The sequence below is a fragment of the Emydura macquarii genome, unplaced genomic scaffold (genome assembly GCF_026122565.2).
Source record: "Emydura macquarii macquarii isolate MOO-44397 ecotype Brisbane River unplaced genomic scaffold, CSIRO-AGI_Emac_v2 contig_1348, whole genome shotgun sequence".
NCBI lineage: Eukaryota > Metazoa > Chordata > Testudines > Chelidae > Emydura > Emydura macquarii.
Window position 1 is genome coordinate 23,477,217 of NW_027131485.1, and position 14,874 is coordinate 23,492,090.

The 14,874-nt window shown below is 53.7% G+C and overlaps 1 protein-coding gene across 1 annotated transcript in view; it reads right to left on the minus strand.

The window, feature by feature from the left end:
* Positions 1–1,760: 1,760 nt before the first annotated feature.
* LOC137155244 (ankyrin repeat and fibronectin type-III domain-containing protein 1-like) overlaps positions 1,761–14,874 on the minus strand; it is a 508,614-nt gene continuing 495,500 nt past the window's right edge. Inside the window, exons 18-26 of the mRNA XM_067551451.1 lie at positions 14,090–14,209; positions 13,466–13,681; positions 12,455–12,621; positions 11,853–12,003; positions 10,769–10,937; positions 9,267–9,433; positions 7,197–7,407; positions 5,167–5,819; positions 1,761–3,055 (exon numbers count right to left, since the gene is read on the minus strand). Of these exons, the coding sequence (XP_067407552.1) occupies positions 2,768–3,055; positions 5,167–5,819; positions 7,197–7,407; positions 9,267–9,433; positions 10,769–10,937; positions 11,853–12,003; positions 12,455–12,621; positions 13,466–13,681; positions 14,090–14,209 (2,142 nt within the window). The 3' untranslated portion in view covers positions 1,761–2,767. The remainder of the gene's footprint in view (positions 3,056–5,166; positions 5,820–7,196; positions 7,408–9,266; positions 9,434–10,768; positions 10,938–11,852; positions 12,004–12,454; positions 12,622–13,465; positions 13,682–14,089; positions 14,210–14,874) is intronic.

Consider the following 14,874-nt stretch of genomic DNA (forward strand, 5'->3'; position numbering starts at 1 on the left):
TCCCACAGGGAGACGCCTCTTCAAGAACTCCAGTTACTGCACGTGGGGAGTTGCCTCCCGCCCCTTCGAGCAGTGTCTCTACGGCTGCTCCACTTAGCATCCTCAGCAGGAAGGAGGAGTTTCAGAGCGGACTCCAGTGCTGAAAACAAGCCTGCATTCCCTAGGTCAGCATCTGACCTGGAAGTAGGAATCACCGCACGACATTTGGAAAAGGTGTGTACAGATGGTGCAGATCTCAATGACGGGGACACATTAAAGTAACGCCATTGAGGTAGATAACGACCTTGTGGAACGGGCTAGCACCTTAGGAGGAAGTCGTATGTCAGCAGATTCAGAACAAAAAATACCAAGTCCAGCAATCCACCTGGAGAGTCTCTGGGTGAAGACTGTGGAGCTGTCAGCAATTGAGATGAACAGCCTGGGAGACTTTTATAGAAGGCTAATGCCCTCCTGATGCCCAAGGTATGGCAGGCAGCATCCTCCCTGGTCTGGTGGGGTTTCAGGGAAAACACTGGAGAATGGATGATTTGGCTGATGTAAAATTCAGACGACACTTTTGATAGACACTTAGGTATGGACAAACTGTTAGGTGTGGAACAACACTTGGTGCAATAACTGGAGTTCTTCCAGATGTTTGTCCACATGGATGCTCCACGACCTGCCTTCCTTGCCCTCTGTGGGACTTTGCATATGAGAAGAAATTGAGCACAACTGACCTGTGCAGCTCAGGGCATGAGAATGTGCCGGGTGCATGTGTGGGTCCAACAGGATCTGCTACCAAAATCACTCCTCCAAGGCACACATGCACACCTGATTCAGAGCACCCACAGGGACGCTGCTCGAAAAATGCTGAGATTAATAATCTGGCTCCTTCCTCATGCTGGAAAACTGGGACCAGTTTTAACCTGCTAAAGTTGCCTACGAAGCAAAAAGAAAACGGGCATGTGCCTTTTTCATTTTCCTTTGCACACGGTCTTTAAAGCATCAGTGTCTCTGGGCCGGCTCCTCAGCGGACTCTGGCGAAGCTCCATCTACTTACACTGGCTGAGGATCTGGGCCAAGTTTCACCTTGGAACGTGACTGTGACGGTTGGTGGCAAAGGGAGTGCACTGCGAGGTACTGCTCAGCTTCCTGTAGGATATGCTGTTGGGTTTACCCAACAAAGCTATTCAAAAGAACGTTTCACCAGAGATGGCAGCAGCCCTCAGAATGGCTGCATGGATAACCACTGAGGCACCAGTCCTGCAATGTGGGGGGATACTGGTGTCTGCATGGAGCTGCAGGATCTGGGCCTAATCCAGGAAAAAAAGAGTGAAGAGAGGGGCATTGTCAACATAGAAATCATATTATCTTTACCCTGTTACTAACCATACCTTTGATTATTGCAAACAAAAATAGTTTTAACTTCCAGTTCCCCCTTTACATTCGGTTTTCCTTTTGTTGTCACTCAGCTTGGGCCATGACACTAGATTAGTTTTACTGTAAGTTTACATTCGTTTTCATTCTCTGATCCTCCAGCCCTACCACAATGCTCCTGGGTGCGGGTTTCCAGAGGCACAGACAGTGGTTTAATTCCCGTGCCAAACCTGCTTCTATTGAATTACAAAACAACAAAAACCAGACACACATTTCTATTCATATTTTCTTCACACACACACACACACACACACACACACACACACACACACACACACACACACACACACACACACACACACACACACACACACACACACACACACACACACACACACGTTGACAGTGTCCCTTTTAACAGTGGGAAGCCCAGAGTTGAAATTCAGAACTTTATCCCAGTGACACATGCTGTGAAAAAGTGCACTATGCATCAGACCATGAGAAGGAAAAACATGATATATTCTCAGCAACACAGCCATCTTTACTACGGACCACTGGAGTTCAAAGAAAAAATAACCTCAGTGAACAAGAGACCTAGTCATTAACAAAACATCATGCTATTGGACATACAAGAGAGGCCAATCACAATCACCAGAACAAAACGACAACCAAAAGAAAGAAAACCCAACAGCAGTGCTAAGTGCATTGTGGGAAACGCTTTGCAACAAACCTGTAGTGGCAACATAAGTCAGAGTGAACGTGTGTGTATGCACGCGTGCGTGTGGCTTCCTTTTGCCTTTAAAACAAGTAAAAAGGATTTCTGGTTCTCACACAGCTCCAGTGTCTCTTGCACTATATTTTTTAAAGGGGAAAAAAAATCATTTTGTTCCAAGGTCTATGTGCAATAACGGGTTTCTCCAGGTGCAGTGAAACAAGGACAGTTAACAAAACAATCTCTGCAACCTCTTTGCGAGCCACCCCCAAGCCAGCCCCATTCCACCTGGAAATTGCTGTGGCTTTTCCTTCAATAAATCCCAAACTTAGATTGTTGGGGGTGGGGGGTGAATTATGTATTGCTGCTGCTGCTTCTTTGTGATTTTTTTCCCACTCACCCCCCCTAAAATATTGACTTTCAAAAATTCCATTCCAATTACTGCACCCACCCACCAAGGTTGTGATGTCTCTTGTTCTCCACCCGCATCTCTTGCAGTCATAAAAATCATGTCTCGATGTGTCTTTGGTTAAAAAAACAATCCCACAAACAAGTAATGCACAGCCCAGAATGATTCTATTCCACCCTGGGGACGTCTGATGAGAGGGTGTCTGGGTAGGAAGGAAGCATTGGAGTCGAGCTGTTTGCTCAATGGAAGCTGAGGTTCCTCTAGTTTACCCTGTGTCCCCTCCCCTCCTCTCATACAGTGGTGGCCGGCCCGTACTGGAACACAAGAGGGGATGTCTCTTTGATTCGGACGTAGAACCGCCCCTCAGGCCAAGCATTTAGGAGGGAGAGGGGTAAGAAGTCGTTGGGTAGCCACTGTTCGGTGTTGTCTGACACGAACACTAGTCCGAAGTGGCCCAGCTGGTCCTCACTGTAGCAGAAGGCGTCCGGGTTGCCCAGCACGTCCCGGGAGACTTCATTCATCTCCAGCACCACCAGCTTCACCACCTCTTCTGCCGACACCGTGGTGGTGACGTGCAGCTGTGGAAGGACGGGGCAGAGAGACGGAGGGTCAGTGGGAAAGGAGAGAATAGGGAGGTGGCATAAGCCTGCAGGCACAAACCGATGCATCCTGGGCAGATCGCTTGCAAGGGAAAGGATTCAGCGACTGAGCCCCAATCCTGAGAACACGGACACACAATGTTACGTATCAGCAGGCTCGGGACCCTAGCTAGGACTGATTTTGTCCTTCCTTGCACTTATGGCAGTCACAGAGAGGCAACTAACTTCCTGTCAGCTCCTGGGGGTATGTCTATACCGCGAGCTGGCAGTGTCACGTCCAGCTTGAGGAGATGTTCCCATGCTGACTCTGATCCAGCTAGTGCACTAAAGACAGAGGTAGCCATGGCGGCCAGAGTTGTGGGAGGGGCCCGCCACCCAGAGCGTGATGGGCTCGGGGCAGTTCTAGTCCTTCCCGCCGCTCCCACTGCGGCAGCGACAATGTTGTCAGCACCCAGCTGGATCCGAGCTAGTGTCAGTACGTCTCCTGGTGCTGGATGTGACCACTCCAGCTCGAAGTGCAGACCTCCCTGGTCAGAGGCACTGTCTGGCCCTAAGGGATGGAAGCCAGCAGCTATTCCCATCATGATGGAGGCCAAGCTCCCGTTTCCTTTGGCACACTGATGAGAGCTACATGGTAACACCACGCAGTGCGGGTCAGCTCCTCAGCCGGCCGGAGTCACTCTGGCACCAGCCAGTCAGTGGGGCAAGCCGCTTTGCAGCAGCTCAGGACCCAGCCCTGTTCTTTTAGCCTGGCATCCTTGGGGGCTCCAGAAAATGCTTTAAAGCAGGCGCATCCTGACTTTGCACCATCAAAGCCATGCCAGGCAACCGGCTGGGTCCCGAGGGCCAGGCTCGGTTTGCACAGAAAGTGACGGTAACTCACAGAGTCAGATTATCCTCTGCTCTGAATGATCCAGCTAGATAAATAGCGTTATCTGCGCTCGGGGGCCAGGAACACCTGCAGCCATCAGTGGTGTCCTTCCTCTGCAGCTCGAGGGGCAGGAGCTGCTCTTTCAGACCCACCACTTTCCCTGGAGAGTGAAACGAAGTTTCTACAGAGACTCTTTTGCAGGGGAAGTGGCTCCATGTCTTGAAGGGGCCCATGCCAGAGACAAGACACGGCTCTTGCCTGCTCAGACCTGGCAGAGAGGATGGAGAGAAGCCCGGCCAGGGCGGGATGAGTAGATGGCATGTCAGAGGGGTATGGCAGGCTGCAGCAGGGGATGGAGAAAGCGTCACTGGGAGCTGGATTCAGAGATGGGGAGGAAGCTGGAGGTACAGTGAGGTGAGACGTGGTCCCACTTCCTGGAGCATGAGAGCTGCCAGCTTCCCCACAGTAAAGGAGGAGACCACACGTTCTTCCTTTTCCCACCCTGGGTCCCTGGTGAAGGCATAGCTACTTTGCCCTGGGGGCTAAGAGAAGAGAGGGGCTAGCTGCCAGGACAAACATTGAGAATGCTGGGGGAACAGATGATGGCCCGGGATAAACCCTGGGACTGCTGGGGGGGACGGTGACCAGATACACTGTGGGAATGGGGACCCAGGCGAACGTGTTGCATTGAATTTAAATGTCTAACTCTCTAGTGGCCCGGAAAGGAGGGAGTGGACCATGGAGCTGTGAAGTGGCAGAGGAGGGGCGGGAGGGGAGAAGATGTGTGCCCCGATCAAAGTGAGCTCACGGAACTTCTGCACTGGCCAGCTACGCGTGTGGGGAAAGGCCCAGGCCTGTCTGCCCGGCCTTTGCTCCTTTACTCTCCTACCATCTCTAGCCTCAGGTCAGCTCCACCGGTGCAGCAACAGCAGGCGCAGCTGCAGACACCGCGGGTGCCTGCTCCTGTCATTTTAAGAGCCGCATCCTCTAGGCCTGCCGGGTGTTGGGGGCCAGGCTGTACTACGGTACCCACCACTGCTAGCCCAGGTGGCGCAGCAGTGGCAACAGCAGGAAATATTAAGGAGACAAGCCACCGTGGGGAGGCTGGCTGGGGCAGGGTTCTCAGGCCTCGGGGCACAAAAGCCCCCTCACCGAGCGCTGGGCTTTACTGGTGCTGTTCAGAGCAGACTTTCCAGCTGCCCTGGGGTCGCGGCGATACCTTAACGCTGGTCTCTCTGGAGAGTCCAGTTTGGTACTGAGGACAGACCCGTAAGGTGACTGATCCTGGCTTCCCCCAGCTCGCTTCGTAGCCCGGCTCTGGCGGCTCCTGGAAGGTGCGAGGCCACTCCACCGAGCGCGTCCGGAAGACAGGCTCGGAGCTTTTGACGGCCCGGCCGTGCTCAGGGCTGAAAGCCGAGCCAGTCCCCAGCCTGAGCAAGCTGCACTGGCCCGCCGGCCTGCTCTCTGTCGGGGAGCTGTCGACGGAGCCGGGACAGGACTTCCTGGCCATCTGGAAGAGCGGCTTGGGGAAATCCAAGCTGCTGGTGCGGACGCAGTAGGCCTGACGCTTCTCAGTGATGCGGAGGAGCTCGATCTGCCGGCTGGGCAGGACGAAGTCACTGTCGTACAGCTCTGGGGATGGCTGGGGTTCCTCCGGGAGCAGCGCTGGGGCTTTGAGTTCGTGACTCTGTAGGACGTCAGGGGCGCTGTCCCGCAAGGTTCGGGCACTTTTCCGGCCACAGCATTCAGGCCCTGAGGAGGAGTAAAGCAGGTCCAGCTCCTTGGGGCTTTGGGCCCTGCTGGAATCGTAGTCGCTGTCCGTAGCCAGGAACACCTCTGACGAGCCCTCCTCATCCGAGATCCCATGGGAATCTGCCAGGAGGGAAAAGGAAGAGGAGAGTCACCATTTCTCTGAGCCAATGCCAAAGGCCAGCGAAGCTGTCTGAGCACCTGCTATGGGCTGAAATATTTGGGCCTCTAGCTTGGATAAATTGGTTCAGTCCATGTCTGCCTCCAAGGGTCACAAGTGAATAAATCCATCGTGCAGCTGGGCAGTGCCTATTTAACAGGAGGCTCATGATATTCATTCAGCTATAGAAATGCCATCCTGGCTTTGCACCTGTCTGCTGCCTCTTGCTTTTCAGAGCCCTGTGCGGAGTCAGAGAAATCAACCAAGCCAGTGGAGGGATCTGGATTCTACTCTGCCCCTTGCTTCATTAACGCAGTTGCGGGCTACTTTCTGATTCCAGACAGGCAATTGTGACGTGGGCCTCCGACCCCGCTACCCGAACCCTTCCCAGTGGTGGTGGTATTGGAGGCAGGATGCATCTAGATTTATTTTCCAGATCCCAGGCAGCGTCTGCAGTGCTGTTACTCAGAGGCCCCTGTTACACCTTGTGAGCTGAGCCAACTGGGTATGAAAGCTACTGAAATTGTACTTAGATAATCAGCGGCTTGGGGCAGAGCCTGTCTTTTTTAGGTGTGTGCCTAGCACAATGGACCTCTGATCCACGAATGAGACCTCTAGGAACCAAAATGATAATAAAGGAAAGTAAAGAATAGAGAGCGTGTGTGGAATAATTAGATCCCATCATTACAGGGAGTCATTTTTCTGTTCATAACCATAATGTAAGCCTCAGATGGGTGTCTGGGTAGCAAAAACTTCCGCTCTAGAATCATAGACTCATAGAAGATGAGGGTTGGGAGGGACCTCAGGAGGTCATCTAGTCCAACCCCTGCTCAAAGCAGGACTAACCTCAGCTAAATCATCCCAGCCAGGGCTTTGTCAAGCCACAGCTTAAAAACCTCTAAGGATGGAGATTCCACCACCTCCCTAGGTAACCCATTCCAGTGCTTCACCACCCTCTTAGTGAAAAAGTTTTTCCTAATATCCAACCTAGACCTCCCCCACTGCAACTTGAGACCATTGCTCCTTGTTCTGTCATTTACCACCTCTGAGAACAGCCTAGCTCCATCCTCCCTGGAACCTCCCTTCAGGTAGTTCAAGGCTGCTATCAAATCCCCCCTCACTCTTCTCTTCTGCAGACTAAACAAGCCTAAACCTCTAAGCAGATAGGTTTCCATAAAGGATCTGAGAATGCCAGGCCCATTGGGCTTTGAAAGCTCCACAGTCAGATTTTATTCACAGCAACAGTTACAAGCAGCTGCGAGATTCCCAGGGGTGTGAGACACATGAGCTGACTACGCGCCATGGGGCTAGCTGCTTCAAAAGGCACCAGGGTCCCTTACCGGAGTTGAGCTTGCGGCTGGTTTCTGGAGACGGGGTGGGCGAGGGGAGATAGTCCAGGTGGGATGACGTGGATTGTGTTTTCTCCTTCATTGCACTGCTGGATTCACTGAGGAACCAGGTGAGAGGCACGCCACAAGCTGGCTGCTTGTACCGGGCATGCTGCAAGGCGTCCATCATCCAGCGCATCTCACGCCAGATCTCCTCCATTTGCTGCCAGGGTGAAAGAAACCCCCTTTAAAACACTAACAGGTCTCTCCCCTGCCCCAAACAACCATGCTCAAGGTGTCACAGCCTGGTACTGGGATAACGGGGCCAAGACCACTCCCGAAGGGAGTCTTTCCCCAGAACATGGCAGCACTGTCTCACGAGACCCAAAATCCCTTGGACATGCAGCAGTTCTGTAAGGCTTTTCATCTGCTGATCTGAAAGCACTTTGTAAAGGTTGGGTGAGAATCTTTCTATGCATTTCAGGTTCTGAGCTGGCCCCCATCACCACAGCATCGGAGCACCTCACATTTACCCTCACACCCCCTATTGTGCAGGTGGAGAACTGACGCCCAGCGAGACTAAAGACCTGCCCACAGTCACACAGGACATCTGCGGCAGAGCAGGGAAGTGAACCAAGGTTTCCCAAGTCCTAGAGTAGTGCCCTAACCACTGGTCAGTCCTTCCTCTGTATAGAGAGGAAAGTGGGACAGAGTGGTGAAGGTGCTCTGGAGCCAGCAGGTCAGCGACAGAGCCCAGAACAGAACAGAACAGAACAGAACCTAGCTCTCTCAGCTCCCAGGGCGGTGCCCTAACTGTTGCAACACACCGTCACGCTCGCCGAGCGGACTCTGCAAAGCCTGCTCCATTTGCAAGAGCTATCTGCTCTGGTGATGGGAACTCAAGACACAAAGGGTTGGAGCATGGCTTGTGCTTGGCATTTTCATACCCACATGCACTTCCAGAGCCAGTCCCAGCAGGGCGGGCGTTGAGGCTATGAAAGCAAGGTGGGATATCAGGGCTTGCCTGTGTGGGTTGTTAAGGTGAGTGGGGCTGGCTTGACAGAATCACATAATATTAGAGTTGGAAGAGACCTCAGGAAGTCATCTAGTCCAACCCCTGCTCAAAGCAGGACTAACCTCAGCTAAACCATCCCAGCCAGGGCTTTGTCAAGCCTCAGCTTAAAAACCTCTAAAGATGGAGATTCCACCACCTCCCTAGGTAACCCATTACAGTGCTTCACCACCCTCCTAGGGAAAAGCTTTTTCCTAATATCCAACCGAGACCTCCCCCACTACAACTTGAGACCATTGCTCCTTGTTCTGTCATCTGCCACCACTGAGAACAGCCTAGCTCCATCCTCCCTGGAACTCCCCTTCAGGTAGTTAAAGGCTGCTATCAAATCCCCCCTCATTCTTCTCTTCTGCAGACTGAACAAGCCTAGTTCCTTCAGCCTCTCCTCATAAGTCTTGTGCTCCAGCCCCCTAATCATTTTGTTGCCCTCCGCTGGACTCTCTCCAACTTGTCCACATCCTTTTTGTAGTGGGGGGCCCAAAACTGGACACACTACTCCCGATGTGGCCTCACCAGTGCCGAATAGAGGGGAATAATCACTTCCTGCCATCTGCTGGCAATGCTCCTACTAATGCAGCCCAATATGCTATTAGCCTTCTTGGCAACCAGGGCACACTGCTGGCTCATATCCAGCTTCTTCTCCACTGTAGCCCCCAGGTCCTTTTCTGCAGAACTGCTGCTTGATGCTGCCACTTCCCCTGCAGCCAATCCTTGGTAGGTCAGAGAAGCCCTGTAAAGGTACCTCCTGGCAGGACAATAGGGCTGATAACTACAGTGGAAATGGCCCAGAGCCTCAAAGATATTGATTCCAATGGGAGTTAGGAGCCTAAATCCCTTTGATGCTCCGGGCCTGTGAGCTGCAGGTGATGCATAGCTGGCAGAGGCTCCATGCCAGATCAGCGTGGGGAACCAGACTATGGAGGCACTGTACAAGCAGTAGAGGTGCACAGAACAGGGGCTTGGCCGCCCAGCCCTGAGCAGATCTCACTGCGCTCTCTCCTGCCACACACCTGTATGTAATCCTGGACCTGCTGGTGCCGCTGCTTGGCGGTGGAGAGCTCAGCATCCGAGAAGGCCTCCCTGAGGCTCTGCTGGGAAAGGAGAGACTCCAGCTCCAGGAGCGCAGACACTTGGCAGTACTGGCTGATAAACTCTCGATCATAGGTGAAGAAGTGAACTGGAAGGTGAGAAGAGAGAGGGGAGGGGTCGGGTAATTCTGGGAGGGGCACGCCAAGGCAGGAATGGCTGACGCTGCATGGACAGACAAACTGATCCCGGCAGAGCCGTGTCAAGGACAGGCCTGAACATAGGCAAAGGCTGAATTCTCTCCTGGCTACACGAGAGGGGCAGGGCATTCTCCAGGACAGCTGACATTCCCTGCTGGGCAAAGCTGAGTGAGTGGGGAGAAAGGCCCATCTGCTACCACTGCTAGCTCTGCGCCAGCTGCCATGCTGCAGTGTCAGCCTGGGCCCCAGTTCTGGACATAGGACTATCCCAGGGCAGTGGCACCCTCGGTGGAGGTGGCAGGAATGGAAGAGAGGGTAGCTGACTGACCCTCCTCCTGGGCGTATCTGAGAGGTAACGAGGGGCAGCCATTGCTCTCTCTGGTAGCTGCCCAGAGCGCATGGCAGGGTGAGCTGGGATAGCACAGAGTGCGAGGGCTGCTGTACTTCCCACTCACTGTCACTGTGTGGCCAGCATCTCTCACGCTGCTCTCTCAAACGCTGGGCAGAGGGGGCAGACAACAAGTGACTGTGGTCAGCGGGCCAGGCTCCCTCAGCAGCAGCACACCCACAAGCAAAGGGCTGGCTCTTGTAAGCTGCGAGTGGCCGCAGCAGATTGAGTCATTTCAGCGTGCCCTCGCTGGCAAGGGCTGCCCCCTGAGCTGTGCGGAGAGAGCAGGCTTTATACTGACAGCAGCTATCCCAGGGCCTTGCTGCTCTGCAGCCACCGGCCTGCCTTCTCCAGGGAGTCCCTGCCTCCTGCGCACGCTACAGGGTGATCCCACTTAACAGGGTCAGCAGGAGACTTCACCTCCAGCACACAGGAGAGAACATGGTGGGTCACCGCGCCGTGGGAGAAGATACCCACCTATCCATGGTGACCCAGTCAGCACCTGTGGTACCAAGGACAGGAAAGACAACCACAAAACCCACAACAGTGTGAGTTCCTACCCATGTCCTGGCACCTGGAAAGCCTTGAGCACCCCTCCTCCGGATCCTGCTTCCCTGGGGGACTTTCTCCCCACCATACTCTAACTCTTCTCCCCATAACCTCCCTTGCTTTGTTAGGGCAGGGGAACGTGCCCCTTTGCAGGGGCAGAAGGCACTGCATATCACTTCACGTGCTCCCAGGACACACGCGGGGACAAGGGGCTGCGAAGGGTCTCGTGAGGAAGGAAGGCAGGAGGAGGGGAAAAGGGAAGTGTCCTGGAACAGGACGGTGCAGGTCACAGCCCAACATGAGATTAGAGGCCATGGGATGCAGGGATGGTTGGGCTGCCTCTGCTCACCTAGCTCAAAGATCTGGAGAGGCAGCGTGAGGAAGCCAGAGCGAGGGGTGTAGGGGTTGTTCTGGCCCGGGGCAGTGCAGACGTCATCAGACGGAGGCAGCAGCAGGAGGAAGGAGACTTGTCCCCCGAAGTCCAGCACCTCCTGACTGTACAGACGGAAATCTCTAGCCTGTAGCATTCAAACAGAAAAGTGGGAAGAATATGTTATTGCAGCGCAGGGTCATTGCCTCTCGCAGTTGAATGCCACAAAGCATGGCTGATGTCAGAGCGTTTCCATGCCCACTGAGCTTGCTTGAAGGGTCACCACTTCCTTTAAGACAAAGGCTCCCAACGGAGCTCCCCACTGATGGGGGAGATAATCAGCGTCTGTCATTGACAGTCCAGGTACCAGTCACCGTTGCTTTGTTAGGCTGTATTACCACCCCAAATCCTCTCTGTTCCAGCATAGCCTGGACACCTCACCTCCTTTTTTATCCTCCTCTGATAGCCTCTCGGCTGCTGATACAAGTCGACTTCCTTACAGCAAAATCCAAGAGAGAGAGAGACCCTCCACCCAGCCCTTTAACGATGGCAGCCCCAATTCAGCAAGGTAGTTAAGCATGTGTCTAATGTTAAGCATTAGGAATACTCACCTGCCCATGTACCATGCTGAATCAGGGCCCTGGGCTGGAGACTGAATGGGGGAAAGCAATCAGTTCTCATTGTGACCCAGGGAATCTAGCTGCCCCAGAGGTTGGCTGGAAGTGGGGTCGCAAATCGCCTCGGGCAGAACCAGGTGCTGCTGCCCGTTACAACAGGTTTAGTCTTAGGTCCAAGGACAGTTACTGAGCAGGTGCTGACCTCAGAGAGCAGTTCCTAGGGAGGCGCTGTCTCTGGGGCCGGAACAGAGACATGCTTGTAGCAGGGAGCCCCAGAAACTCAGTTCAGTTTGTGGGGTGAGGGAATACGATCAACACTTTAACCAGCAAACGGGCCAGTCCTGCCTCCAGAGGATGAGCTGCCTGTCTGCCAGGGCATGAGCCAACTAGCCGTGCAGACTACGACTCCCATCACTCCTCCCGGACACCGCAGCTTCCACTCCTACCTCTTGCAGGGGGATGTTGACCAGGTTCACCAACTCCTTAATGGCCCCTTGGAGCTCCTGATACAAGGGGTTCTGGGAAGTCTCAGACTCTGGCTCTGTGGGACTAGGCTCCTCCAAGTTGGCCAGGTTCTGCAGCCATTCCCACTCCTCCCTGGAGAAGCAGAGACAATCAGGGAGAGAAACCAGAGAGTCATCGTCATTCAGGACTGTCCACAGACATGTGTCAGGGTGCAGGCGTTAGCAGGTGTGTGCCCTGAGCACTGGCATTTATCCCTGAGACACAGTCTGAGCTGGAAGCAGCAGCTCCTGAATCAGTTTCCTGGCGGGTGAAACAGCAAGAGGGAAGAGCACAGCGCCCCGGCTTAAAGCTCAGCTACAGTGGATAGCACTGGATCGTGGGGCAGTTACAGCTCGCAGAGCAGCTGGTGCCTTGGTGTCCCGGGGAGCAATGGGCTGGGTTTGGAGCAGAATGTAAAGCTAACTGCAAGGATGATTGAGTGGCAGGCAGCAGCAAAGTTGGGTGTGTTTGGGGCTGGATCGGGGAAATGATCTTGGCTGGTCAACCGAAGCCACTCAGGGTTTCAGCTGCTCTGCGTGCCCACCTGGAGATGTTGGGATTGGTCCGGATCTTCACATGGCAAAGGATGTTGGGTAACCGTTCAGATACCAGCACACGGATCTGGTCAACCGCACTGCAGAGCTTCAGATAGCCCAGGTAGAGGCCTGGGGTGAGGGCTTGGCTGCTTCTCTGGTGATAAGCCAGCTTGTCCTGAGAAGGAAGACATCAGTATAAAGCATCGCACATGGCAGGACTCTCCCTCATGCTCTTCCTCTCTAGTGCTAGACACAATTGGTAGAGGTACAATGGCAGGACTGGGGCTGTCAGGGGTTGGTAGGAGGAAACTTGCCCCACTGGAGTCCTAGCCACAGAGAGGGGTGAACAGATCTGGATAAAGTAAGAACCAACTCAGACAGTCAGAATGAATCCTATTCAGCCATTTCCAAGACCATCGCCGGGACCATCGCCCCAACAGCCTGGCTGCTCCTTTGGTCATTCCAGCCTGACAGGGCACAGGAAGGAAGAACTGGCAACCACACAAAAGAGCCTGTTGTCAGATTTCCAGCCCCATGTCGCAATCCCCGGAGATTCAGAGAGCCTCGGAACCAAACCTTTTGTGGTTTGCCTGCTGCTAATCCTAGCTGGCATTTACAATGCCTTTGTGTAAGCAGCTCAATAGCCCCTTGTCCAGGTGCTCAAGGAGATCTTGTTGAGACCGACACATGTCTGAAGCGGAGAGAAAGGAGAGAGGGCTGCAGTACAAGAATCGGAGGGCGCAAAGACAAAGGTAAGGCCAGGACATCAGGGAAGGGGAAATTCTTTGTAGAGGTTTGCTAACGGGCTGGGAAAAAAACAGCCCAGGGAAGCAAAAGGAGCAACTGGAATAAAAAGAGGTAAACAAGTATAGGGAGAAATAAATACTGCATTGAGGGGACCAGCCAGTGACCGCCCACGAGAGGCACGGCCCAGATCGGCTCCTGAGCCTTCTTCTCCCAAACCGTCCCATGACCCTTCTCCCACCCTCCAAGCCCTCCTTTGTCATGAGAATGGCCACCTGCACTGTTAGCAGCAGCATATCCAGAGAAGTGGGCTCTTCTGGAGAGGAGACAGACTTGCGGCTCGTCTGCAGCTTGGAGATGGGGACCCAGCGGACGCTCTCAAAGGTCTGGTTGGTTTTCACCTCCTTCAGGGTCACTATCAAGATGTTGCCCTGCTTGTCTTTGATTGGCTCAAAGAAGACCTGTCCCAGGTCCTGGATTCCTAGCAGCCCCTTCATAGACAGAGATATAGAGAGGAGACACCTCATGGGGCCGCACTGACTGACCCAGCTCTGCAAGAAGCTAACCACTGCAGAGGAGACTGTTTCTGTGTCAGGGAGGGGGCTGGAGTGGTGGGTGGTGAAGTGCATGGGCATCCTTTGCCCAGGGGCATACATGGGGGCAGCCAACTCCCTGTATGCAGTGAATCAGTCTTTGCTGGCCAAGAAGAACAAAAAGGTTCCCTCTTCAAACACCTCCACATGACTCAGCTGCAGCAGTTAGCCCGGGAGACTCGGAGATGATATAAAAAGCCATAGTGGTTGGGGTGCTGGTAAAACTGGTGGGCTAAAACCCAGGGTTATCATCTCCCCAACGGTAGTCTGTCACTCACCACTTCCTTTTCACCCGCTTCCGCTCACCTGCATTTGCGAGATAGCCAGCAGCATCTTGAAGCGTGTCTGAAGGATGCAGGAGCAGGATGACTGGGAGACAGTGAGACACTGACGCAGCCACAGGATCTCATCCCACATGCAGGAGACCTGCGGTGCACCGAGCACAGCCATCAACAACACGCCCCCACCCAGGATTTTACACCACGCCTGTCACCCGGGGGAATTACTCAACCCCCAGGAGCAGCAGCACAGCTCACGGATGAGGGACACTGCACAATACAAGACTGAAAACGCTGGGTTTGTGTAGGTCCTACATAAATGTTGTCCATGCTTTTTAAGATCTCTGCAATCAAGGTCTTTTTAAACCAGCATCTGAGACATCTTAGAGGGTGGACCTCCACGGATTAGAACTCTTGTCAGATATGGGGGGTTGGGGGCTGGACCTGAATGCTGCCTCCGAAACAGGCTATGCTTCCAGAGGGGCCCGGATGCCTGGTTCTGTGGGCTACGGAAGAGCCAATGCTGGTCTGTCAACGCTGCCGCTGCAGCAAAAGAGAGCAGTGACGGAGTTAAAAACATGGCTGCTGACAAAGAGGCAGAATATCCCTTCAAAGGAAGATGGCACAAATCCGCAGTAGCGAAGGTAGGTTTTTAGTGGCACACAGTGGGCACACACAAGGCATATGTGTGGCCCACTGCAAGCAGATTGTTGGGTTTCTTCTCCATTAAAGGCTAGGCTTCAGGCATGTTGCCAGTGCTTGGGCTGTGGCAGAAGCATCTTCCAGGAGGTTTCCGCATTAGCACAGAAAGTG